Here is a 26,002-nt window from a genome sequence, read left to right as displayed (position 1 = left end):
AGTGACATCTGCGTATAACAGACACACTAACTTTAAACACACACCAAGCTTGTCTTCTAGTATTCTAGATATTGTGGTAAGGCAGTTGACATTCATTATTTCTAACAAAAAAAAACAAACATTGTAAATCATTCAGAAACACATAAAAAAAGGAAAAGATACTATATTTTCACCTTGCCTTACTTCGTTGTAACATAAAAAATATAACTTTCTCCATTATTTGATTTTTTTACTTAATTACACTATACACAGTATACATATTATGATAATTTTATGCATGTTTCCATTAATGTTATTTACTAAAAGCTTGTGCCATAACGCCTCACGCCAGACTCTATCGAATGCCTTCGCGAAGTCGATGAATGCGCAATACAAATTATTTTTCCTTCGACTTTTCATTAGTTCAAATAGAATACATAATGTATGTATCGTGTCTATATTGTCAGTGGTGGAGTAGCCTGTACGGAAACCCGTTTGACTTTCATTGATGACACGGAAATCCTCAGATAAAGTAGTTAACATGTTGGCAAATATAGCTGTAAATAGTTCACCTATACAGCTCAAAGTCGTAATTAGTCGATAATATTTGGGATTAAATTCTGAGTCTTTATTCTTGAAAATAAGAATAATATTACCTTCGACCCAATATTTTGATAATACAACATTAAAAAGCTATACGTATAACGGTAACGTGATGTCTTTGGTAGCTTTGATACATTCATTTTTAATATTATCATCACCACTGTTGTTGTTTGTTGGGTTTTTTTTTAAAGTTTTATCCATTTTTCGATTTCAGCAACAATTATTGGCTCATTAAGTATTTTTCACTTATCTGTTGCAAACCAGTGTTATTGATTTCACTTTATTACCCATCTTTAGTCTCTGAGCTAATAGTAGGTGAACGATTCAGGTCACGGGATATTTTTACACTGATGATTATTTCTGTTAATTATTTTCCTGTAATTCTTCGGATTTTTAAATTCATTTCACGAAACGTTTTTTTACGATTTTTTTTTCGCCAAATCTTTGTTTATGATAGCTTTGTACGTATTTCTTTTCTGGACCATACACACTCCGCATGTGCAGTTTTACGTCTGTTGTAGTAATTCTTACTCATTTGGATATGTATTTCGATATTTGGATATAACGATTTTTTTATTTGACCTTATTTTTCTGTATTTCGATATTTGTTAATAATGATTTTTATTTGACCCTACGTATCCTCCTTGGTCCCTAGTTGTGCATATTGCATTTTGGGACCGATAAAAAAAAACATGGCTGACAGGCAGCCATCTTGGATTTCAACAATTAAAATTTGTTATCGCTATTTCTCAGACAGTTTTGAAGGGATCTTTCTCATATTTTATATATAAGTTCCCCTTGGTCCCTAATCTTGGATTATGACAACTGAAGTTTGTTATCGGTATTTCTCAGAAAGTTCTATATTTTATATGTAAGTTCCCCTTGGTCACATTTGCATTTTGGAACTGATTAGAAAACAATATGGCTGAGAGACAGCCAGCTTGGATTTTAACAATTGCAGGTTGCTCCTGCTATAGTGTGTTACATGAATTTGTTTTGTTTTTTTACCCTACCTTCTCTGGATTTCTACACGTTTGGGTTCTACCATTACTGAAGAGCCATCTTAGTCTGATGATAATGATAAGAAAACAATTTGAAAGAATACATAGTGTTAGTAACAATTTTCAGTAAAATAAATGTAGGTCAAGTTAGCGTAAACACGAAAACGAATTATATGATTAAATATAATATTATTGCTGTTTGGTAAAATGCCTGAACAAAAATCTTTTCCGTGCATGGTTTCACAGCAATTTTAGGAATGAGGTATATATATTGACTCGCTAACGTAATACAGCGAGAGTTGTCTCTCTTACAACTGACCTAATCATAACTCTCATTTCGCCTCTAACAGCGAATTATCTTCAACTAAGTCCTCTACATCATAACATTATCAAACTTAAATTTATCAGATACACCAAGATTATTAAATATTGGTCGGAAGTTGTGCATAACCAAATAACGAGCTTTACAGGAATTGAATCAAGTCAAGGTATTGTAATTGGCGTGTGCTTGACCGTCATACAATTTTCACAGATCTTTGGATCCAGCATCGTTTCTCTTTGATCAATAAAGATTTTCAAACTCATGCTATTTCTAATACCTTGTTAAATAATTCAGTTCTGACGATAATTTGTATTTTAAAACACTGCAACTTGCAAGTGATTAGGTTGTTGTACTAGTCTGTTATCTTATTATTGGTTAGAATCACGTCACTTGATAAACATACTGTTTGGTGATAGTGAATAATGAATAAACTTGCATCTTATTAATAAAATTAGCTCATTATCATTAACTTATTACATTATTACATAAGCTTTTGTACAGAGATCATCGGAGAAAAGGAGAAAAGGCAAACATTGCGTAGATTAGTCCTTTGAAAATGCCGCAGTCCAATTGACGTTCCGGTAACGTCACAAAGAGACGACGTCATGATTATGTTAACGATTCCCCCGCTTATCAATCCGCTGAGTCTTTTTTTTTACTGCTTTACGCTAATTTTAACGCAGTCAGAGTTTACTAAGCTGAGGAAGATATGTAAATATAAGTATAACAATGATGTATGAACAGTGGGAATTATTATAAGTATGATCATTGTGGACATTGCATAACATGAACTGTAATTGGTTACTTTAAAACAAACACTTATTTATCTAGAAAATGAATCACAAAGAAAACAAGTACTAATTGTAATGGAAAACTATTACAGAAGTCCCCAAATGCCTCCATAGTCCCGAAGATGCAAATGTGGTGATTATGGCAACGAAAATCACGTTGTGAATTCGCAGTCCCCTAAAATCCATAAATACTTTTTTTTTTATAGAAATCAAACAATATCAACATTTCGACCAATCAAAAGTCTCCGCGTGGTTGATATGGCTACAAAACCCTTGCAGTTGAATTCGCAGTCTCTTTATACCTATCTATACCATTTTTCATTGAAATTGAACAAAACCCTTGCAGTTGAATTCGCAGTCTCTTTATACCTATCTATACCATTTTTCATTGAAATTGAACAAATTCTAAATTTCTACTAAGGTCTCGCACAAATAATTATTTCACTATATGTTATTACCAATGACTCCGTCCCCTCAATCACTCATTTGAAGTTCAAATGTTGTGAAATTTATATCAAATTAAAGTTTTAAGATTTCCCTACCAGAAAAATGATGTTATTGGATAGGTTTAATAGCATATAAGAGCACACCTGTACTCATCTTCGCTAGCCAAGGCTTCTGATTACGTTACACTCCACGAACCCTTGGCGGATATAGTCGTGTTCAAACCGTCGCGCCCTGGAATCCCAGGGCATCCAATCAAATCGCGTTTTACATTCTGGCTTGGTTTCGCAGTAAACAAAAAATGCGGCACCCAGTACAGAGCTACATTGCCGACTATGTCATGGCATTTTACCTAAATACAAAAATCACAATCTTTGGGGGAACATTCGCAGTGTTTGATCAATTCATATAAGTCATTGATCACATATCTCATCGAAATAAACCTCGATGTGTGTTTGTAAACATCACCGATGAAGTAAATCGCTAACGCTTGTTTGATTGGTCGAAAATTTCATGCGTGAAGGGTGGTAATTTCGAATCGCCGCTAGAGGGCCAGAACTGACGCCTGTATCTGCCAAGGGTTCGTGGAGTGTAACGTAATCAGAAGCCTTGGCTAGCGAAGATGACCTGTACTTGGAAGACAGTAACCCTGATACTTACAGTATTGACAGTGGACAGGGGAACCCCACCTGGGGAAATTCCCATCTTTTTACACCTGAAATCCTACACCTTTCTATTTATACCAGGAGTCTATTTTTTAGATTTTTTAAATCTCCAGGCCCTACTCTTTATTCTGGTATATAGAAAGTACCCATTGTGTTTACTCAGGAAATAGCTACAAACCCAAAAACACATTTTCTTCAGGGACTTGGTTCAGGTGAAACACCAGCTGATTCGCTGAATTAGTTGTTTGGGACCTACTAATCAGAGGCCAGTAAATGGCCGCCATTTTGTTTAAGTATGAAACTGAGGCTACGAAAGTGATCAATGTTCCATTGTGTACCTACATACCAAATCTTATCAACTGAACAATATCTAAATTACGGCTAATCAGAGGCCATGAAATGGCGGCCTTTTTTAACACCGCCGTTGTTTTTGTATTGTCACACTACACCTACATACTAAATATGCATTTAATTCCAAACACATACGAACGCAAAAATTTAGCACCTTTTTGTGCCAAAAATGAAAAAAATGTAGGATATCATATATGCAATGCAAGAATTTACCATTTTGAATACATTAAGTACGGGAGATTAAAATGTGAGAGATTTTGAGAAAGAAGATGCTCTGTTTTACATTAAACGAAATTCTTTGAATGTCAAAAATACAACTTCCCATTGCAGTCCATTCGTAATATGCTAAAAAAAACCACCTCCAAACAATATCAAATAATTTGTCCAAAAATAGTAATATGACGGGTCGGGTTCATGCATGCATCTGTAGCAGGATTGGTTCTGTTTGTATTTTAACCTCCGTGATCGTCTGTCGGCTTGGCTGCCATGTTGGGTAGTAGTAAGTAGCGCCCCCTAGCGTTGGTGACGTAGGGTTTTCCCCTGGTTATATTTGGTAACCGGGTACGTGCAGCCGGTTCTGGTAGTTGGCTACGCGTGCAGCACGAGGAAATACAGACTAGGGGTTGGGCTACTGGGACTACATATTCCGTTTCGCGGGGTTCTCGCCAGTGCTGGCTGAAGTTTTGACCACGGAACTGGTCAGGTACTGAGACCCTGCGTGTCGCAACCACAGGTACTTGGGGTCAGGAACTAAAGTTATAATGGAATTGTCTAATTTTAATTTGTAACATCATTTCATGTCTATTTATGCACCGATACAACATTGGAATCGATTATAAAGCGCTTTTTAAAAAAAACACCCGTTTCTGGTTGTTATAATACTCTATATTATAACAACCAGAAACGGGTGTTTTTTTAAAAAGCGCTTTATAATCGATTCCAATGTTGTATCGGTGCATAAATAGACATGAAATGATGTTACAAATTAAAATTAGACAATTCCATTATAACTTTGGTTCCTGACCCCAAGTACCTGTGGTCGCAACGTTATTCCGGTAAGTTAGTCTAAATTATGCCTATCGGCCTGGGTCGCTATGTTTCGGTGTTAGGTTATCAGCGTTATCTGCTGATTCCCGGCTGAAGTTTAGAGAGGAACTGACCGAGAATCACCAGATACCGGCATTTAATGTCTATTCTAAATTACCGTCGTCCATAGTATATAATATGTGTCCGTCGTCTATTTCCAGTTATGTCCCTTTGTCCGTCGTCTTAAGTAGGGAAACACCTGTAGCCCTAGTCGGGGGGTTCTTGTTCCGTATATGAGAGTGCAGTATGCGAGTTAATTGTATTTGTAGGCCTTGTATTGTTGAGTGTTCTGTTTAAATTCCAGTCGTGTAAATAAATATCAAAGTTAAATATATCTGCTTGTTGATTGTCTTTTGCAATGTCATGCTGGAGATACATACCGGTGTATATAGCACACAAGTCGTAGGACCTGGAGATACATACCGGTGTATATAGCACACAAGTCGTAGGACCTGGAGATACATACCGGTGTATATAGCACACAAGTCGTAGGACCTGGAGATACATACCGGTGTATATAGCACACACGTCGTAGGACCTGGAGATACATACCGGTGTATATAGCACATAAGTCGTAGGACCTGAGAAAACATATCCACTAAACGAAAACTGTTACACGTCACACGAGACATTGGTGAGTTCTCGGGACCATTCATTGCAGACAAGTAGATATAGAGATTCGAACTCTGTGTATGGCACACTGTTCTATACATTGTGACGGACGGGCGAGTAATTACATGACGTCGATATTCTGATTTCGTTCGCCGCCCGCTGACCAGTCACATAATAAAACAATGACCGGAACATAAGACATATCGCAAAATCGAATAACCAATGAAATAAGACATGATACTACATTGTTGTAACCATTGACCACATGACGCTTATTACAACTTGACAATTACGGAACAATTAGAATACAAAATATATTAAAACCAACCTGCCACAGTAATGAAGATTTTTGTCCAAAGTAATTAAAATTGATTGACAATATTGTTATGTGATTTTTAAAAGAAAAACAAGCAATGACGAAAATCTGTTTTGCGTTGAAATATTGTAAAATGAACAGAAATAAAATGTTTATAATTGGTTCCATAAGTACACAGGGACTGACACCTACACTAATAACCAACTAAAATGAAATGTCCACTTCCAAAATGGCCGCCATGTTCCACGATAACCACCAATATTTAATGTCCGTACGACTGCTGAATCAATTTCTGACAATAACTACATGATCGATTTATGTTGGTTTACACATTAAACTACCTAATCTGGAATCCAATATGGCTTCCTCGCCCTAGAATCTGATTCGCCATGTAAGTGTTGGTCTACATCGTAGTTTTAGTTATTCAAGTCCACCTGGAAGACGGTTACTAGTGAAATCTACATTACTTGAGTTAAACCTTTTGACCTGGATGCAAAGAATGACTGGTTTCCAGATGCATTTTGTATCCCAAATAGTATCGGATACTGGATACGTGGGCGCATACCCCCATGGTTCTCTGTCCAATATTTACATTTACACTGCAGCCCCACTATATAACTTTACCAAGCTCACTTGAAGGTTACGAGTCCATAACTTCCAAATCTTTATTATGACGTCATTATTATAGTGACGTCATAATTGTCACGTCGGCGATAACGGAAGATGGCTGTTGAAAAGGCTGTTCCGTCTTTGACGATAATAATTTGTTCATTCATCGTAGAAGCAAAATTCCTGGATATAGTCTTTAAAAAACGTTGTCAAATGTAAATATAGACATTGAACTGCTTTTAGTTGGAAGTTATGGGCTGATGAATGCCACCTGGACAAAGGCAAATTCAACATGAGCGCGCTTCATTAAATTTGCCTTTGTCCAGTTGGCATTCATCAGCCCATAACTTCCAAATGAAAGCAGTTCAATGCTTAATTAATGCACTGGCAATAATCCTTTATGGGATAAATGGTGTCGGAGCTGTCCGGCCTTCATCGATCTGACATCGTACAATGTCACATGATTGCCGATAGATCAATATCTCGTAGTTACCATCATGACTGAGGTGCTCACTGATGTAGCCACCTGCCAGTGATATTCGGTATGTGCCACAGGGTAATGTCCGAAGGTATTCCATGTCTAACAATTACCCACAGTTGCATCTAGTTTGACAAATAGTGACTTGGCCCTTCTGGTAAGCTCTGACACATCTTTCACACGCTGAGCTAAGGTAACCAGCCCCATTACCATGCGTCTCGCTCTGATACTGCTAGTTCATGGTATACATAATGTCCAGACCCTGTCTTGAACAAGTTATTGAGCACCGTTTGAAATCTTTCGATCTCGATACGAAGTTTCAACAACTAGGGAAATGATGCAGTTGAGGAAAAGGAAAGGACGATCTCATCACTGGCATTAAAACATGCTATTTAATTAGTCCTTGATCTCACAAACGACGTCCTGTACATGCACCTGTAAAGTAAAATAAGCCGAGGTGACCCTAAAAAGTACACCTGGTGAGAGTCGATTAATTTACTCCTTAGGTAAATGAGGAATCTGGACTGGCTGAGGGAAAAGTTTGGAAAATGGTGTCCTGAAGGAGGAATTCGGCGATGTTTTCACGGATTATTGCGTTTTGGATGTAACAATTCGTATTGAGTGACACGGTAGGTTAAAGAAGATTTTTTCTAGATGACTGTAGTATATAGTATGCGCTATGTCAGTTTGAATAAATGTGTTTTTTAGTCGATTGAAGCATGGTGGGATGCTGTTTTGCTCGTGGCGGAGTTGTCAGCCTTGTACTTTACAGAGTACACTTACCACATCCATATCATTTTTTTGTGTGAAAATCACATTATCTATGCAAGCGGCTGTGTTTGTGATATCTAAGAAAAGTCGCACGTGTGCATTAAGTTTGGAGTGTTACAGGGCGGTCTGTTATGTCCAGTATCATTCAGCAAGTCATTGGGGTGACACACATCACAGCCAAATATCAACACTTTGCACCAATGCTATAATTTCGATCCTTGGGCTAGATTAGGCTAAGTAATAAAGCTCTCTATACGCTAAACAATTTTGAATGGATTGAATATGGAAGACATTCAAAATGCCATTTGTTCACAAAAAATGACGTTTCTTTTCCACAAAATGCTTAAAAAAATAATAATTATCGGTGGTATAATTACTGTTTTAGTATTACGGTATTTAGTTTATAGTTAAAACTTTCATATTTCGTTAAAATAGATACTTATTATCTGTTTTGAGACAATCTGCGTTCTTAGTTTATTAATTTAGTTATGTTATTAGCTTATTAGGCAAGTGCGTCATCGATTAATCTGGATTAAATTTGTATCCAATGGAACCAACTTTGATGTCACAAAGCAGTGTATCGATGAGTGGTCTTTAAGTATATAAAATATTTAGGCCGACCCCTATAGGAAATTAACATTGCTGGGAACCCCACCTTTCAAAAAATCAGAAGTCATCGGTATGGCGGCCATTTTGCTTATAAAGTCAACTTTTTATACTACATTAAAGTACATATGATAACCATCCCTCTCAATAACTTCTATTGAATTCTAGTAAATAGTAATAGATCGATTAATAGCAAATTAGATTTTCGAAATTGTTAGCCAATCGAGGCCGTAGTGGACATTTTGGTTGAGGGGGTCATTGCACACCCCAACTGAAAATACATTAATGTGTCATTTCGTTGTGTTTCTTTGTGTTTGCTTACTCGGTCAGATTATGAGGCGGTTCGTCTTGAACGCCACACGAAAAAATAAAAACAAAACAGACAAATATCACACATAGCTTTATTTATTTATTCAGAAACAATGATTTAAAACATGATTGATTTTGTTAGTTAAAATGGAAAAATATCACACACGCCAGACGGTTACTGTGTGGGACAGAAAGGGAAGATCCCCATTCCTGGAACCAAAGAGACGGACACATGTTCCTTGGACGGGTTTGATCTTGGACGACACACATCATCCATAATTTAATTTTAAGTTATGAGTTTGCTTATTTGACTTTATAAGAAGGTGAATTATAATGTTGTTTATTTGACTCTTTAAGAGGTAATTTATTTTCAGTTTGGAATTATACAAACATTACACTTGGTTTGACGAATATTTCTATTGATAACCATATCTTAGCCATAACCGTTCAATATGGGGTTACCTTCTCTAGTGTATAACGCATGACTAGATCACTATAACTGTCGTGAAAATAATTCATTCTTAGGCAGACGTAGAAAAACAAAAATAGACAAAAACACACAGGAGCCCTCGATAACAAGGGAAGCAACCCAGTCTTCAGTACAGGGGATACATAAATCAATTAAAATCTATTTTAATCATTGATTTTTTTTCCCTCATATCACAATAATTATAACGCTATTCATTAACACGTAAAACTATGTGTATACCGATATATTATGCAACAATAATACTGATAAAAGATACACACAATGAAAAAGTAAATAACCATGATAAAGTAACACAAAAATGATATCACAGCCGTTGGTAGAAACTATCCTCGTCCATATATCTACAATATTTTCTTATCCGTATGAAAAATAAAATAAAATCCATTAAATACCTGTTTTGGTTTTTGTGCCATCTATTGATAGATATATGTAGAAATATTTGTCGATAAACTTGTGATATAGACAATGGTGTAAAATGTTTAATAATGTCATTTAATACTATTAAATACTAGTGTCATAATAATAGGTAATACAGTGATGACGATACTAAAACAAATACGTCATAGAGAAACATTCATACCTGACAGTGACACAGAATAAGCGAAAATATCTCAGAATATAAACAATAAATTTTATACAATTTAATCACCCAAATGTAACAAAATCTTAACATGGTGTAAATATATAACGTATACCATCTATGCTCACAACAAGTGTCTATTATAACAAGACTGAACCATTGGGAACGAGAAAACTATTGTAGCGTGTTTACAGGAAATCAAGCCAAAGTAAACTCCTGTTTACAGTGTGTAATTATTTACCTATATATACCCGATTGTTTCCAAATTAATATTAACTATTGATAATAGTTTTCGGCAACTTGAGCCTAGGAATTAACGTATCAATGATCAACTGCAACAACAGTAATCTGGTATCGGGGAAAGTACCATTTATACGAGGTATAGTGAGCAAACTCAAGATAAACAAAATATCAGAATTTTGGTTAGAAACAATATTAATAGTAATGCTGTCTGTCTGTTCACAATCTCTTAACGCTGTGATTGGTCTGGGGTTTAAATGTCTCCTCGATGAATTTTTCGTATGGGATTTTCCCGGACATGTTGTTATCGAATTGGGTCATGACGTGATACACTTCATCTTCGTCAAGAATCACATTGGCCAGTTTCAGCACAGACCGGAACTCCGGCAGGGACAGATAACCCACATTCCTTTTATCAAGTTTCCGGAAGGCACGGCGCAAGTTCTTCCAGTCTCCCGCCAGCTAGATATAGAACAAATGATATATCCAATTATTTAACACTCCGAAATATGATAATAAAGCCTGCATTTCCCCATGAACACATTTTAGATATCTTATATGGCCTCCCCGTTCTATGATTGCACATCGATTTGGCCGGGGTGGATTTATTTACCTATATAGTCTGAATTGGAGTCATGGTGGCCCCAAAACACCTAAAGAGTCACAGAAGAATCATTAATGAATCATTTATAAGAGAACATGGCTTGTCTCAATCTCGTGATGACAGTTTTATACTAAAACATTTTAAACAAAAACATACTACGCGGAATTTCATACCTTCTGCCTTAGTTTGGCTGTGATACCGTGGAGTCCCTTCTGTGGGGGTTCCACAATGTCTGTGATGGGCAGTTCTGGCTGTGGATGCTGAAGAAGGGACAGCATGTTGTTACCATGGCGCCACACCTGCTTTCTCAGTGCGAAGGGCTTCAGGAACTCGATATAGTTAACCCTAGAATGGTAAAATAACAAAACACACATATATCAAATGATTAGAGAGGATACTGTTTATACCGTTCGTAATGAAAAATTCAATTTAAAAGAAAAATACATAGAATAATGTTTTAAACACTAAAATTGTTAGATGGTGTAGAGGTACGTGAGCTTTGTTTTGTCATCAAAGTACTTACCTTCCATCTTTCCTGATCTCGAATTTGTTACAGAGCATGTTGACTTCGTAGTCGCTGAGGTGGACACAGAGCTCAGTAAGGAGTTCCCGGAACTCGTCTCTCTGTACAAACCCGGTACCATAGGGATCCATGGCTACGAACTCCTTCCGTAGGTCCTCCCACATATAATCCACCTGTTACACAGTAATGATAGAGTTACAATTGTTGGGGAATACATTCAACATCAACAAATATTCATGCTCAACAGTTTATTTTATATGAATATCAATAGCTTATTGTCTAATACTTAACTGACAAAATAATAGTCTATCAAGTATTTCAAATTAAGTACCCCTAGTTTAAGGGTTACTATCTCTTAGAACATTGAGCAAGTCTACTTACTTCAAGGAGTTGCTTCCCCTTAAATCAATCTATCATGTCAATGTGTACATATGTCTGTATTTCTTACCACCTGTTGTCACTTTAAGGAGAAGACTTAGGTAGGCTATGCTAGATGTCGAATCATATTGACTTTTCTATTATGTTATAATCTGTTGAAATTGTTACAAAACATTTATCAGTTTCATTTGTTAGCATAACTTTCCATCGAAACCCATTTTTTTCGTATTTCCATCGTTGAATTGTCATGTCTAGTGTAGTTTTAAAAAGAAGTATGCTAAACGTGGTATGATGTGATAACAATCTAAGATTCACTTTTAAAATCTACTCTTAGAATAACTCATCGAAAACAAAATATCATAAGTCGAGGCATTTTTCGATGCTGTTTCACCATTTTAGATGTTCTAATTTGCTTAGTTAACGTGCGTCTGCCCTACAGTAAAGTGACCTGGTTATCATAGTCCAAGTTTACTGTAAAGTAAAGTGGCCTAGTCAGCATAGTCCCGACCCTAACCATACAGTAAAGTGGCCTAGTTACATAATCTCGACTCTAACCATACAGTAAAGTGGCCTAGTTACATAATCTCGACTCTAACCATACAGTAAAGTGGCCTAGTCAGCATAGTCCCGACTCTAACCATACAGTATAGTGGCCTAGTTACATAATCTCGACTCTAACCATACAGTAAAGTGGCCTAGTTACCATAATCCCGACTCTAACCACACAGTAAAGTGGCCTAGTTACATAATCGCGACTCTAACCATACAGTAAAGTGGCCTAGTTACATAATCTCGACTCTACCCATACAGTAAAGTGACCTGGGTATCATAGTCCAAGTTTACTGTAAAGTAAAGTGGCCTAGTTACATAATCTCGACTCTAACCATACAGTAAAGTGGCCTAGTTACATAATCTCGACTCTAACCATACAGTAAAGTGGCCTAGTTACCATAATCTCGACTCTAACCATACAGTAAAGTGGCCTAGTTACCATAATCTCGACTCTAACCATACAGTAAAGTGGCCTAGTTACCATAATCTCGACTCTAACCATACAGTAAAGTGGCCTAGTTACCATAATCTCGACTCTAACCATACAGTAAAGTGGCCTAGTTACCATAATCTCGACTCTAACCATACAGTAAAGTGGCCTAGTTACCATAATCTCGAATCTAACCATACAGTAAAGTGGTCTAGTTACCATAATCCCGACCCTAACCATACAGTAAAGTGGCCTAGTTACCATAATCTCGACCCTAACCATACAGTAAAGTGGCCTAGTTACCATAATCTCGAATCTAACCATACAGTAAAGTGGCCTAGTTTCCATAGCCCTAACTCTGCCTTACGTGACCTAGTTACCATAGTCCTGAGTCTACCTAAAAGTTAAATGATCTAGGTACCATAGTCCTGAGTCTACCTAAAAGTTAAATGATCTAGGTACCATAGTCCTGAGTCTACCTAAAAGTTAAATGATCTAGGTACCATAGTCCTGAGTCTACCTAAAAGTTAAATGATCTAGGTACCATAGTCCTAAGTCTACCTAAAAGTTAAATGATCTAGGTACCATAGTCCTAAGTCTACCTAAAAGTTAAATGATCTAGGTACCATAGTCCTAAGTCTACCTAAAAGTTAAATGATCTAGGTGCCATAGTCCTGAGTCTACCTAAAAGTTAAATGATCTAGGTGCCATAGTCCTAAGTCTACCTAAAAGTTAAATGATCTAGGTACCATAGTCCTAAGTCTACCTAAAAGTTAAATGATCTAGGTACCATAGTCCTAAGTCTACCTAAAAGTTAAATGATCTAGGTACCATAGTCCTAAGTCTACCTAAAAGTTAAATGATCTAGGTACCATAGTCCTAAGTCTACCTAAAAGTTAAATGATCTAGGTACCATAGTCCTAAGTCTACCTAAAAGTTAAATGATCTAGGTACCATAGTCCTGAGTCTACCTAAAAGTTAAATGATCTAGGTACCATAGTCCTAAGTCTACCTAAAAGTTAAATGATCTAGGTACCATAGTCCTGAGTCTACCTAAAAGTTAAATGATCTAGGTACCATAGTCCTAAGTCTACCTAAAAGTTAAATGATCTAGGTACCATAGTCCTGAATTCGCTCACGAGCTTACAATATTATTACCTTAGCCCTAAGGTTGTCCTGTAACATGTCAGCTGCACAGTTGAGTTTCCTTGATCGCAGCATGAAATCTGCATCACCTTTCCTCGGAGGGTTGACTTTGGCGTTTGGAAATGCAGCTGAGCGCATGGAGAATCCGAAGTGGCGGACAAACTGGTGGTAGTCTAGCGTTTTGTCAGTGTTTGTTATGAAAGTCTTCCATAGATCTCTGATTTCGCCTCTGGAAATTTCCGGTTGAATATCAAACCTGAAATTATGAATGGAATGTGTTCTACATTATGTAATGGGATATCTACCAAAGGGACAGGTAGGGTGATTTGCATAAGATATCATTCTGGTCTAATATCGAATTGCAGAAAGAATGTAACTATTTTAAAATATGTATTACATTGATCAAAATTTCTTCATAAGCATTGCAGTTTTGTCACTTAATTAGTAGTCTCTTCCAAAATAAACAATATTTGAGATTAAAGTACGACAATGGAGTAGACTTGATGTTTAAAGAAATCAAACAAGCTTACTTTTTCATAAGCTGGTAGAACGTTTCTTGTGATAATCGTCTAGAATTAATTTCGTCTTGTGCATAAAATGCCTTTTCTACGTCTTGGAACCTCCTGTTGAGTAGATCTTTAATAGTACTGAAGAGCTCTTGGGGAGCACGTCTATTGACACCGAAATTATCCAATGCCTCATCAAGCTCGAGGTCAGGGTCAACTTCCATCGCCTCTTCAACTGGTGCCATGGCAGCCCCAGGTCCACCATTCACGACAACAGGAGCGTCTGTTTTGTTTTGAGTCTCAAACAAACTTGGTGCAAGACCCCTGGGAACGATCAGAAGACATTACTGTTTGTGTTTGGGAGGATAATTTATCTATCGTCAGAATATTCAGACATCTTTCTAATAAAAAGGAATAATTATAAACTTTCAACTACAAATATTAATTAAAATTTTCTAATTTCTCTAGAAATATGCTTAAAAGGGAAGATGAAAGGTAAGTACGTTGATGACAAACAGTACTATATTTTATGGATATTGGTGTTGATAGAGATGTAGTTTTCCTTAATTTGAAACAAAACAACACTTACTTTGTGTCAAAATGCTGCATGAAATCTGCATATTTGACATTTCCATCTTCATCCAGAGGGAGTTTATCTACGAAATGCTCAAATTGTGGATCAGTGAGATGGAACTGGAATTTGCTTTCCATGGCTGCCCGGAATTCCTCCTGGCTAATCACGTTCATACCCAGTTTGTCTATACTCCTATAATACAAACATTTATTAGATGACATTTTTCTATTACACAATAAAATGAAAGCTGTACCCAAACTTAACAAGTTTTGGTCAGGTGAAGACGTCGTCTACAATCTGACGATCCGACATTAATGTAAGATCTAAAGGTTCAAAATAATGTTCAATTTAAAATTACTTGGTTAACACTTATTTGGAACAGAACTATAATACAAATACCATATGAAAGGCATTTTACAGTGATATAGTTACAATATGATGTGATTTGATTCAGAAAAAAATGCAGACTTTAGATGGAAGCATAGAACATGTCTTCAACACACATTTCAATCAGCATTATGTATGATCGAGACACAAGCTGGTGTCCCTTTTGTTATAGACGTCGAGGTCATACATACTTGAATGTGCCAAGCAATGCCAGGAAGTCCCTCTGGAACATATTCATCAACTGCACTTCGATGCTGCTCATGGTAGAACCAGCCCCTGGGCTGTCAGGACGCTTGTTCACCCTGTAACCCCATAAACAGATCCTGTTAGACAGTGTAAAACAAGTTGTTCCCTAGTACAATTCTGTTAGACAGTGTAAAACAATGTCGAACCCTAGTACAATTCTGTTAGACAGTGTAAAACAATGTCGAACCCTAGTACAGTTCTGTTAGACAGTGTAAAACAATGTCGAACCCTAGTACAGTTCTGTTAGACAGTGTAAAACAATGTCGAACCCTAGTACAGTTCTGTTAGACAGTGTAAAACAATGTCGAACCCTAGTACAATTCTGTTAGACAGTGTAAAACAATGTCGAACCCTAGTACAGTTCTGTTAGACAGTGTAAAACAATGTCGAACCCTAGTACAGTTCTGTTAGACAGTGTAAAACAATGTCGAACCCTAGTACAGTTCTGTTAGACAGTGTAAAACAATGTCGAACCCTAGTACAATTCTGTTAGACAGTGTAAAACAATGTCGAACCCTAGTACAATTCTGTTAGACAGTGTAAAACAATGTCGAACCCTAGTACAATTCTGTTAGACAGTGTAAAACAATGTCGAACCCTAGTACAATTCTGTTAGACAGTGTAAAACAATGTCGAACCCTAGTACAATTCTGTTAGACAGTGTAAAACAATGTCGAACCCTAGTACAATTCTGTTAGACAGTGTAAAACAATGTCGAATCCTAGTACAGTTCTGTTAGACAGTGTAAAACAATGTCGAATCCTAGTACAGTTCTGTTAGACAGTGTAAAACAATGTTGGTCCCGAGTATAGTTCTGTTAGACAGTGTAAAACAATGTCGAACCCTAGTACAGTTCTGTTAGACAGTGTAAAACAATGTCGAACCCTAGTACAATTCTGTTAGACAGTGTAAAACAATGTCGAATCCTAGTACAGTTCTGTTAGACAGTGTAAAACAATGTCGAACCCTAGTACAATTCTGTTAGACAGTGTAAAACAATGTCGAACCCTAGTACAATTCTGTTAGACAGTGTAAAACAATGTCGAACCCTAGTACAATTCTGTTAGACAGTGTAAAACAATGTCGAACCCTAGTACAATTCTGTTAGACAGTGTAAAACAATGTCGAACCCTAGTACAATTCTGTTAGACAGTGTAAAACAATGTCGAACCCTAGTACAGTTCTGTTAGACAGTGTAAAACAATGTCGAACCCTAGTACAGTTCTGTTAGACAGTGTAAAACAATGTCGAACCCTAGTACAATTCTGTTAGACAGTGTAAAACAATGTCGAACCCTAGTACAGTTCTGTTAGACAGTGTAAAACAATGTTGGTCCCGAGTATAGTTCTGTTAGACAGTGTAAAACAATGTCGAACCCTAGTACAGTTCTGTTAGACAGTGTAAAACAATGTCGAACCCTAGTACAGTTCTGTTAGACAGTGTAAAACAATGTCGAACCCTAGTACAGTTCTGTTAGACAGTGTAAAACAATGTCGAACCCTAGTACAATTCTGTTAGACAGTGTAAAACAATGTCGAATCCTAGTACAGTTCTGTTAGACAGTGTAAAACAATGTCGAATCCTAGTACAGTTCTGTTAGACAGTGTAAAACAATGTCGAACCCTAGTACAATTCTGTTAGACAGTGTAAAACAATGTCGAACCCTAGTACAGTTCTGTTAGACAGTGTAAAACAATGTCGAACCCTAGTACAGTTCTGTTAGACAGTGTAAAACAATGTCGAATCCTAGTACAGTTCTGTTAGACAGTGTAAAACAATGTCGAATCCTAGTACAGTTCTGTTAGACAGTGTAAAACAATGTCGAATCCTAGTACAGTTCTGTTAGACAGTGTAAAACAAGTTGTTCCCTAGTACAATTCTGTTAGACAGTGTAAAACAATGTCGAACCCTAGTACAATTCTGTTAGACAGTGTAAAACAATGTCGAACCCTAGTACAATCCTGTTAGACAGTGTAAAACAATGTCGAACCCTAGTACAATTCTGTTAGACAGTGTAAAACAATGTCGAACCCTAGTACAATTCTGTTAGACAGTGTAAAACAATGTCGAATCCTAGTACAGTTCTGTTAGACAGTGTAAAACAAGTTGTTCCCTAGTACAATTCTGTTAGACAGTGTAAAACAATGTCGAACCCTAGTACAATTCTGTTAGACAGTGTAAAACAATGTCGAACCCTAGTACAATTCTGTTAGACAGTGTAAAACAATGTCGAATCCTAGTACAGTTCTGTTAGACAGTGTAAAACAAGTTGTTCCCTAGTACAATTCTGTTAGACAGTGTAAAACAATGTCGAACCCTAGTACAGTTCTGTTAGACAGTGTAAAACAATGTCGAATCCTAGTACAGTTCTGTTAGACAGTGTAAAACAAGTTGTTCCCTAGTACAGTTCTGTTAGACAGTGTAAAACAATGTCGAACCCTAGTACAGTTCTGTTAGACAGTGTAAAACAATGTCGAACCCTAGTACAATCCTGTTAGACAGTGTAAAACAATGTCGAACCCTAGTACAATCCTGTTAGACAGTGTAAAACAATGTTGGTCCCGAGTATAGTTCTGTTAGACATTTTAAAACAATGTTGTTCCAAAGTACAATAATCTTAGAGAGTGTAAAATAATGTTGGTCCCGAGTATAGTTCTGTTAGACAGTGTTCAGCAAGGAGACGCTACTTATTATCTGTCATTAGCATATAGTCATCACAGTTATATTTACATTATGGAAGTTAGTAAGGTGCTAATAATTCGGACGTCCTCCAGAAAACATTAATTTTATATGCTATCATATAAATGTTCAACAGAGGAAGTTTTGATGCTAGAATAAACATGAAAATACTGGTAATAGTTGTTGTCAAAGGCCTAGGACTGTTGTCCAATTGTATAAGCATAAATACTAGTGTCTAGCATCATGTTAAACTGATCACGTGTCCCTTAAATAAAATATCAATAGGGTTTTCAGTGTGTTTGTTCTAAGAACATTAAGTTTGATAATGTTTGTAGCGTCTTTTTTACAGTATGAAAACCTGATCACAACGTAACGTTCTCAATAGCATGTTTACAATACGCCTTTTAATTTTCAATATACAGTATTGCGTTTCCACAATTAAAAACTGTTTCTAATTATATCGAAACAATAAAAGAATTGAGGTTATATTATGATTTTGATGATAGATCTGTGTAAGTATGAGAGTAAGACATACAGTTAAAACAGTAAATTATTAAAGTGTTAAGTACTTCACCACAGAGGTACAATTGGGGAAACTCGACTATATGACAGAAAATGACGTGGAGTGCAAATGCCACATGAACTTTATACCATAGGGAAAGTTAGAAAAGTCCATTGTACCTGGTTATCATTAATCCTTTAAAAGAGGTATTGTGTAATATTGGGTCATACGATTATAATGATTTCTTGGCGAACAGGCGATACAAAGTTAACGATATTTGATAATCAGTATAGCAAAACAGAAAGCTACAAATCAATACCACCAGTTATCTCCCTTCTACACTAGTAGTCATATAAACTGTCCAGCTTGTCATAACAGACCGCCATAGCGATAGAGTAAAACTACAGGGACACAATGAACTACAGATAGAAATACTGATACCTGTCTGATATGGCATCGAGGCTACGCAAAATGTTGGTACATGAACTAATCTATTCTCCAAAATGGTAAAGCATAGCTTTTTCGAAGCTATATAGATCACATATGCATGGATTGCTAAAATCCAAGAATATATATTAAAGTAGATCATGAATGACACTACGAATGGTATAAGATAATTTACTAATAAAAGACGTTCTATATTACAGACAGTAACCGTGGTAACTACTGTATCTATCGGGTCACTACAGCAGAACCATACATCCACAAGGACAGCACGTCTCCATGGCGATGAAAGCGTCATGGTGAAGAGTTGGTACACACCGAGTGCTACAGTAGATGGTGTGTACACTGAGAAGGAGACAGCTCACACCAGGCACACAAGTGTACAACTCTGTAATGGAACAGTGAAAACTAACAGTCTGACTAGCCTGTGTTTGTTGTTGGTGAGGATGTTGTGAGTCATGCCGGTCTCTGATCGGTCCTGGAAACGATGGAGGAACTCCCTGTACGGGACACCCTCTCGCCGAGCCTGGACACTACATCGGGATAGAAAGGCTGCCAGGAGCTTCTTCTCTAAAGTTAGGCCATAGGTCGACAGTACACTCAGGAAGTCGTCAAAGGCCACCTGTCAAACGAATAGTTTTACTCTTTTAAAAATCAAAAAACGCAAAGAAGTCATTAAAGGACAATAACCCAACCTTTCATAACATCCTATCAAAAGTTGGAGATATTATTTGCATATCGTGAAATTTCATATCAAATCACCAGAAAAGCTGGTTATTGTCAAGGAGATAACCAAAGAGACGTGACTGTTATGACAGGATGATAGCGACGAGGCAATAAAGGCGATAAGACCAAGGAGAGGGAGTTGTCAAGGACAGGGATTTCTCAGAAGGCTGATTGTAAATCAGTCATCAAGAAAAGACTGTCAGGGAGAGGGAGTTCCCAAGGAAATTTTGTTGTCCAGGAGAGGGAGGTGTTGAATTTATGTTGTCAAGAAGAAGCAATAATTAAAGAAACAATGTCGTCAAAGAGAGGGAGTTGTCAAGGAAATGCGATTATCAGTAAGAGTTGTCCTCGAAATACGGCTGTTAATGAGTGGATTTGTTAAGGTAATGTGGTTGTCAAGGAGACGGACTTGTTAAGGAAAAGGAAATGTGGGTTTCAAGGAAAGGAGTTGTCCACGAAAGGGATTTGTCGGAAGGTGGTATCACCGATCAGAGGGGATGTTAAGGAAAGTTGACTATCAAAAAGTGTCGTCGGTTGTCATGAAAATGGTTGTGAAAGTAAATGCCAATCAGAGAAGGGCTGTTATAATATTATAACAATCCAGTACAATATACATTATTTATCACAAATCCAACGACATGGCGAGAATATGTACGGACCGCAATAGCCGATAACAGTTAGACAAAGTACGTACAACTCCCGAATTCTTTTCGTCCTTCGCCTCAAAAGCTTCCTTCATGGTGTGGCAGCCCTCTCGGAATTTATTCTTCATCCATCTCTCCACATCTAATGACTGTTTTCTTTCTATCTCCTTCCGGCGGGGTGACCGATTGGAGTTTGAGCCTGGGAACACAAATATTGTGGATTAGTGGTTCTGGTCTGACACATCAGAGCAGGCGTCATACACTTTTTTGTTTGCCGTTTAAAACTTCTTGTTCAAAATGATTCGCACTTTATATCAATGTTATCATAATTATCAAAGATCGTGTCCACATTTCTTATCTGTAAGCATTTGATATCAATTACACTCAATGATAATGTTTTAAGCGAAATATTTCAGTCACATTTCATAAAATATTCCTTCCAGGAAAGATGAACATGCTTTTGAATGATTATATGTGAGTGTTAATATAAAAGTACGCTTTGATGAATTAGAGATTAAAGGACAAAAGTTTAATCAAAACAATTTTGAGATAACAATAAATTAAAAAAAAAAAAATCAAGAAATAATTTTTTTTTAAAAGAAGAAAAAGATAAATATTAAAATAAAATAGCACATTGTAAATATAAGTATATATAAATGGTCAAAATTCCTCTAAAACTATACGTCATGCACATGAATAAAATAATTCTGATGAGAAAGAGAGAGATTCCAGAGGGTAGGTTACCAGTAACATCTGAGAACAAATATTACCATCCAGAAATACAACTTCACGACGGCTACGGCAGTAGGAAGTGAAGCAGTTTGAATATGCTTCAACTTTTAACAGGGAATTGGTCACTTTACAATGATTATTATTCAATGAAATTACGTTAATAATTTCAATGTGAAAAAAGTGAAAACTATCTTCCACAAATATTCAAAAAGCAAACATTCTGACCATCCTGTAGCAAAAAACTCGTATCTAAATGGATGTTATTACTCTTAAAGTTTATAAATCTACAGTCTATCACAATTAATGGTAAAATGTACAGCCCTTTCGGGACGGGAATGATAATACAGAAATACGTTAGTGGGTATCAGATGGCCCCTCAAAGCATGACATTTAGATCTAAATGACATAGATAAAGTATTCATTTAAAGGAAGTTAATCATATAAACATTTAAAACAAAACCCATAACACCTGAAAATATATGTATATATAACAAAACGCACACCAGTAAAGAGTTTCCGAATGTCAAACGCCTACTGGGCACACGTCCGTAATCCTGTCCACACCCGAGTCTCAAACTACTGTTACAACACGCATGTCACAAACTGTACCAAACCGATCAAACCATATTCGTGGGCATGTATAAATCCCATGATTGGCAATTAAACTTATTTGAATTATATAGCAAAACCAGTGATATTATCAATGTGCATGTTTTCACCTTCATCAGACAATTGACCGCGACATAATGGTCCCAAAACCCTACAGGTATAGCAGTGACAGTCATTAAACCTGAACGCATGCTGAATAGCCCCAGGCAGAAAACACGTCGACTAGCCCCAGGCAAAAAACACGTCGACTAGCCCCAGGCAGAAAACACGTCGACTAGCCCCAGGCAGAAAACAAGTCGACTAGTCTCAGGGCGAGAGTATGCTGAATAGCCACAGGGTGAAAACACACTGAACAGCCTCAGGAGAAAGCATGCTGAATAGCCTTAGTTCAGGTTAAAAGCATGCTAAATTGGCTCAGGGCGAAAGTATGCTGAATTGTCTAAGGGTGAAAGCATGCTTTCTTTTGGCCAGGCAGGATAAATACTAGGCCAGGCAGGGTAAATACTAGGCCAGGAAGGGTAAATACTAGGCCAGGTGTGGGAGATATTAGGCCAGGCAGGGTAAATACCAGGCCAGGAAGGGTAAATACTAGGCCAGGTGGGGGAGATATTAGGCCAGGCAGGATAAATACTAGGCCAGGAAGGGTAAATACTAGGCCAGGAAGGGTAAATACTAGGCCAGGTGTGGGAGATATTAGGCCAGGCAGGGTAAATACTAGGCCAGGTGTGGGAGATATTAGGCCAGGCAGGGTAAATACTAGGCCAGGTAGGGTAAATACTAGGCCAGGTGGGGGAGATATTAGGCCAGGCAGGATAAATACTAGGCCAGGAAGGGTAAATACTAGGCCAGGTGTGGGAGATATTAGGCCAGGCAGGGTAAATACTAGGCCAGGTAGGGTAAATACTAGGCCAGGCAGGGTAAATACTAGGCCAGGTAGGGGAGATACTAGGCCAGGTGTGGGAGATATTAGGCCAGGCAGGATAAATACTAGGCCAGGTAGGGTAAATACTAGGCCAGGTGTGGGAGATATTAGGCCAGGCAGGATAAATACTAGGCCAGGAAGGGTAAATACTAGGCCAGGTGGGGGAGATATTAGGCCAGGCAGGGTAAATACTAGGCCAGGAAGGGTAAATACTAGGCCAGGTGTGGGAGATATTAGGCCAGGCAGGGTAAATACTAGGCCAGGAAGGGTAAATACTAGGCCAGGTGGGGGAGATATTAGGCCAGGCAGGATAAATACTAGGCCAGGTAGGGTAAATACTAGGCCAGGTGGGAGAGATATTAGGCCAGGCAGGATAAATACTAGGCCAGGAAGGGTAAATACTAGGCCAGGTGGGGGAGATATTAGGCCAGGCAGGGTAAATACTAGGCCAGGAAGGGTAAATACTAGGCCAGGTGGGAGAGATATTAGGCCAGGCAGGGTAAATACTAGGCCAGGTTGGGGAGATACTAGGCCAGGCAGGGTAAATACTAGGCCAGGTAGGGGAGATATTAGGCCAGGCAGGGTAAATACTAGGCCAGGTAGGGGAGATACTAGGCCAGGCAGGGTAAATACTAGGCCAGGTAGGGTAAATACTAGGCCAGGCAGGGTAAATACTAGGCCAGGTAGGGTAAATACTAGGCCAGGCAGGGTAAATACTAGGCCAGGTAGGGGAGATACTAGGCCAGGCAGGGTAAATACTAGGCCAGGTAGGGGAGATACTAGGCCAGGTAGGGGAGATACTAGGCCAGGTAGAGTAAATACTAGGCCAGGCAGGGTAAATACTAGGCCAGGTAGGGTAAATACTAGGCCAGGCAGGGTAAATACTAGGCCAGGTAGGGGAGATACTAGGCCAGGCAGGGTAAATACTAGGCCAGGTAGGGGAGATACTAGGCCAGGTAGGGGAGATACTAGGCCAGGCAGGGTAAATACTAGGCCAGGCAGGGTAAATACTAGGCCAGGTAGGGGAGATACTAGGCCAGGCAGGGTAAATACTAGGCCAGGCAGGGTAAATACTAGGCCAGGTGTGGGAGATACTAGGCCAGGCAGGGTAAATACTAGGCCAGGTAGGGGAGATACTAGGCCAGGCAGGGTAAATACTAGGCCAGGCAGGGTAAATACTAGGCCAGGTAGGGGAGATACTAGGCCAGGCAGGGTAAATACTAGGCCAGGTAGGGGAGATACTAGGCCAGGCAGGGTAAATACTAGGCCAGGAAGGGGAGATACTAGGCCAGGTAGGGGAGATACTAGGACAGGAAGGGGAGATACTAGGCCAGGAATGGGAGATACTAGGCCAGGCAGGGGGTATACTAGGCCAGGAAGGCGATATACTAGGCCAGGAAGGGGTATACTAGGCCAGGTAGGGGATAAACAAGGCCATGTAGGTGATATACTAGGACAGGAAGGTGATATACCAGGCGGCCAGGGGGGTGGGGGGGGGGGGGGGGGGGGGTATATACTAGGCTAGGAAGGAAATATGCAAGGCCAGGCAGGAGTTATACTAGGCCAGGTAGGCGATATACAAGGCAAGGTAGGGGATTTTCCAGACCAGGAATGGGATGTACTAGGTCAGGTATGGGAGATACTTCACCAGGAAATATTTCATAGAATACGGAGGAGGGTTTCCTGGACAAGAGAGTGGAATCATACTGGACAATGACGGACAGTACGGTGTTTAAAGATATCCTGGAACTCTGGTAGGGGGTATCATCGAGTAAAAACGACGGTAGTGTGGGCAAGGGAGAGAAGTCTCGTGAGGGTTTAAAGGGAGGTATTATGTAGTACCGAAGACAGTGTTAGTAATTGGTGACAACATGCAAATAGAAAAGTGCATGGTTTACTCCTGTCAAAGTTATGCGTATGTCAAATAAATACTACTCAAATTTCTAACACATTTTGAAAATTCTGAAGAAATCTTAATTACAAGTTTTTCACAAACTTACAAGTTAGTGCTCATGGCATTCTATTATGGAAACATTTGTCAAATCGGGAACATTTCACTTCAGAGTGATAATAGAGAAGTTTGTCATATTTGGTTTTGTCAGTGTGTAAGTCTGCAGTGTACTGTCAGTAGGTAGAGGTGTCGGCTTGGACAGGTTTACACAACTCACCACCATACTCTTCTAGCTCCGGTATGTCCTCGATTTTAGCCTTTTTGTTTTTGTTCTTTTTACTTTTTTTGCGTTCTGGATGTTTTTGAGAAATGATGAATACAGACTTAATATTACAATCCACACAAAGCGACAAATTTTAGTGGTGTTAATCGCCTTTTAAATTATTATCACAAACAAATCATATTAGATAATTACACATGAAGTATGACCTGTTTTTACACGGTCCACAAATCATATTAGATGATTACACATGAACTATGACCTGTTTTTACACGGTCCACAAATCATATTAGATGATTACACATGAACTATGACCTGTTAACATATTACAATTACTGATTCACACAACTGGTCAGATAAAGCAGAATTCCTACTTCATTTAATGAAATCATCATGTCTCTAGGTCTTTGATATGGATAGGAATTAAACATTTTTCGGATTGATATTTTCGAGTATTTGATGACGTATGAGAATTACAGTGAACCATCTCCTACCTCCAGGCTCAGGGATCGGAGACAGGACGGGCCTAGCTTTATTTGGAGTTCCACTTCGGAAAGTTATACCAAGACTGTTCAGAAGTCTCTCTGCTCCAATTGTTCCTGTGATTTTGGGGTCATACCTGGAAAAACCAATGTCAAATAAAATAGATCAATGATGTATGTTAAATATAGAGTGGCGAGTGAAGGGGTTGTGACGACGTACTTCACCACGTAACAAATTATCCCTCCATCAAGTCATCTATCTCTATCGCAACTAGTAAAATCTCTGGTGTAGCGCCATTCAGAACCTTGATTGTTGGCTTAAACAACAACACACAATTACATACCAAAGCTCTACAACACACAATAACATACAATAGTTCTACGGTAACACACAATTACATACAATAGTTCTACGGTAACACACAATTACATACAATAGTTCTACTGTAACACACAATAACATACACTAGTTCTACGGTAACACACAATTAC

General features: G+C 38.1%; 1 protein-coding gene and 1 long non-coding RNA gene across 4 annotated transcripts in view; one reads left to right on the top strand and one right to left on the bottom strand.

The window, feature by feature from the left end:
- Nucleotides 1-9,019: 9,019 nt before the first annotated feature.
- LOC117323267 (EF-hand calcium-binding domain-containing protein 6-like) overlaps nucleotides 9,020-26,002 on the bottom strand; it is a 38,312-nt gene continuing 21,329 nt past the window's right edge. The window contains exons 6-16 of one of the 3 annotated variants that reach the window (XM_033878386.1): nucleotides 25,523-25,647; nucleotides 25,026-25,100; nucleotides 20,645-20,793; nucleotides 19,638-19,846; nucleotides 15,545-15,655; nucleotides 14,982-15,158; nucleotides 14,417-14,716; nucleotides 13,899-14,142; nucleotides 11,381-11,553; nucleotides 11,031-11,202; nucleotides 9,020-10,715 (exon numbers count right to left, since the gene is read on the bottom strand). In XM_033878386.1, the coding sequence (XP_033734277.1) occupies nucleotides 10,473-10,715; nucleotides 11,031-11,202; nucleotides 11,381-11,553; nucleotides 13,899-14,142; nucleotides 14,417-14,716; nucleotides 14,982-15,158; nucleotides 15,545-15,655; nucleotides 19,638-19,846; nucleotides 20,645-20,793; nucleotides 25,026-25,100; nucleotides 25,523-25,647 (1,978 nt within the window). In that variant the 3' untranslated portion in view covers nucleotides 9,020-10,472. The remainder of the gene's footprint in view (nucleotides 10,716-11,030; nucleotides 11,203-11,380; nucleotides 11,554-13,898; nucleotides 14,143-14,416; nucleotides 14,717-14,981; nucleotides 15,159-15,544; nucleotides 15,656-19,637; nucleotides 19,847-20,644; nucleotides 20,794-25,025; nucleotides 25,101-25,522; nucleotides 25,648-26,002) is intronic. The other 2 variants (XM_033878395.1, XM_033878402.1) reach the window with 2 other exon arrangements.
- Nucleotides 22,543-23,055, top strand: LOC117323285. The gene is made up of 3 exons (XR_004531700.1): nucleotides 22,543-22,658; nucleotides 22,806-22,889; nucleotides 23,037-23,055. It is a non-coding gene; the product is annotated as an uncharacterized LOC117323285 (long non-coding RNA).

Source organism: Pecten maximus, chromosome 1 (assembly GCF_902652985.1).
Source record: "Pecten maximus chromosome 1, xPecMax1.1, whole genome shotgun sequence".
In the NCBI taxonomy this organism is placed as follows: Eukaryota; Metazoa; Mollusca; class Bivalvia; order Pectinida; family Pectinidae; genus Pecten; species Pecten maximus.
Note: the sequence above shows the minus strand (reverse complement) of the source record. Positions and strands in the feature narration are given on the sequence as shown.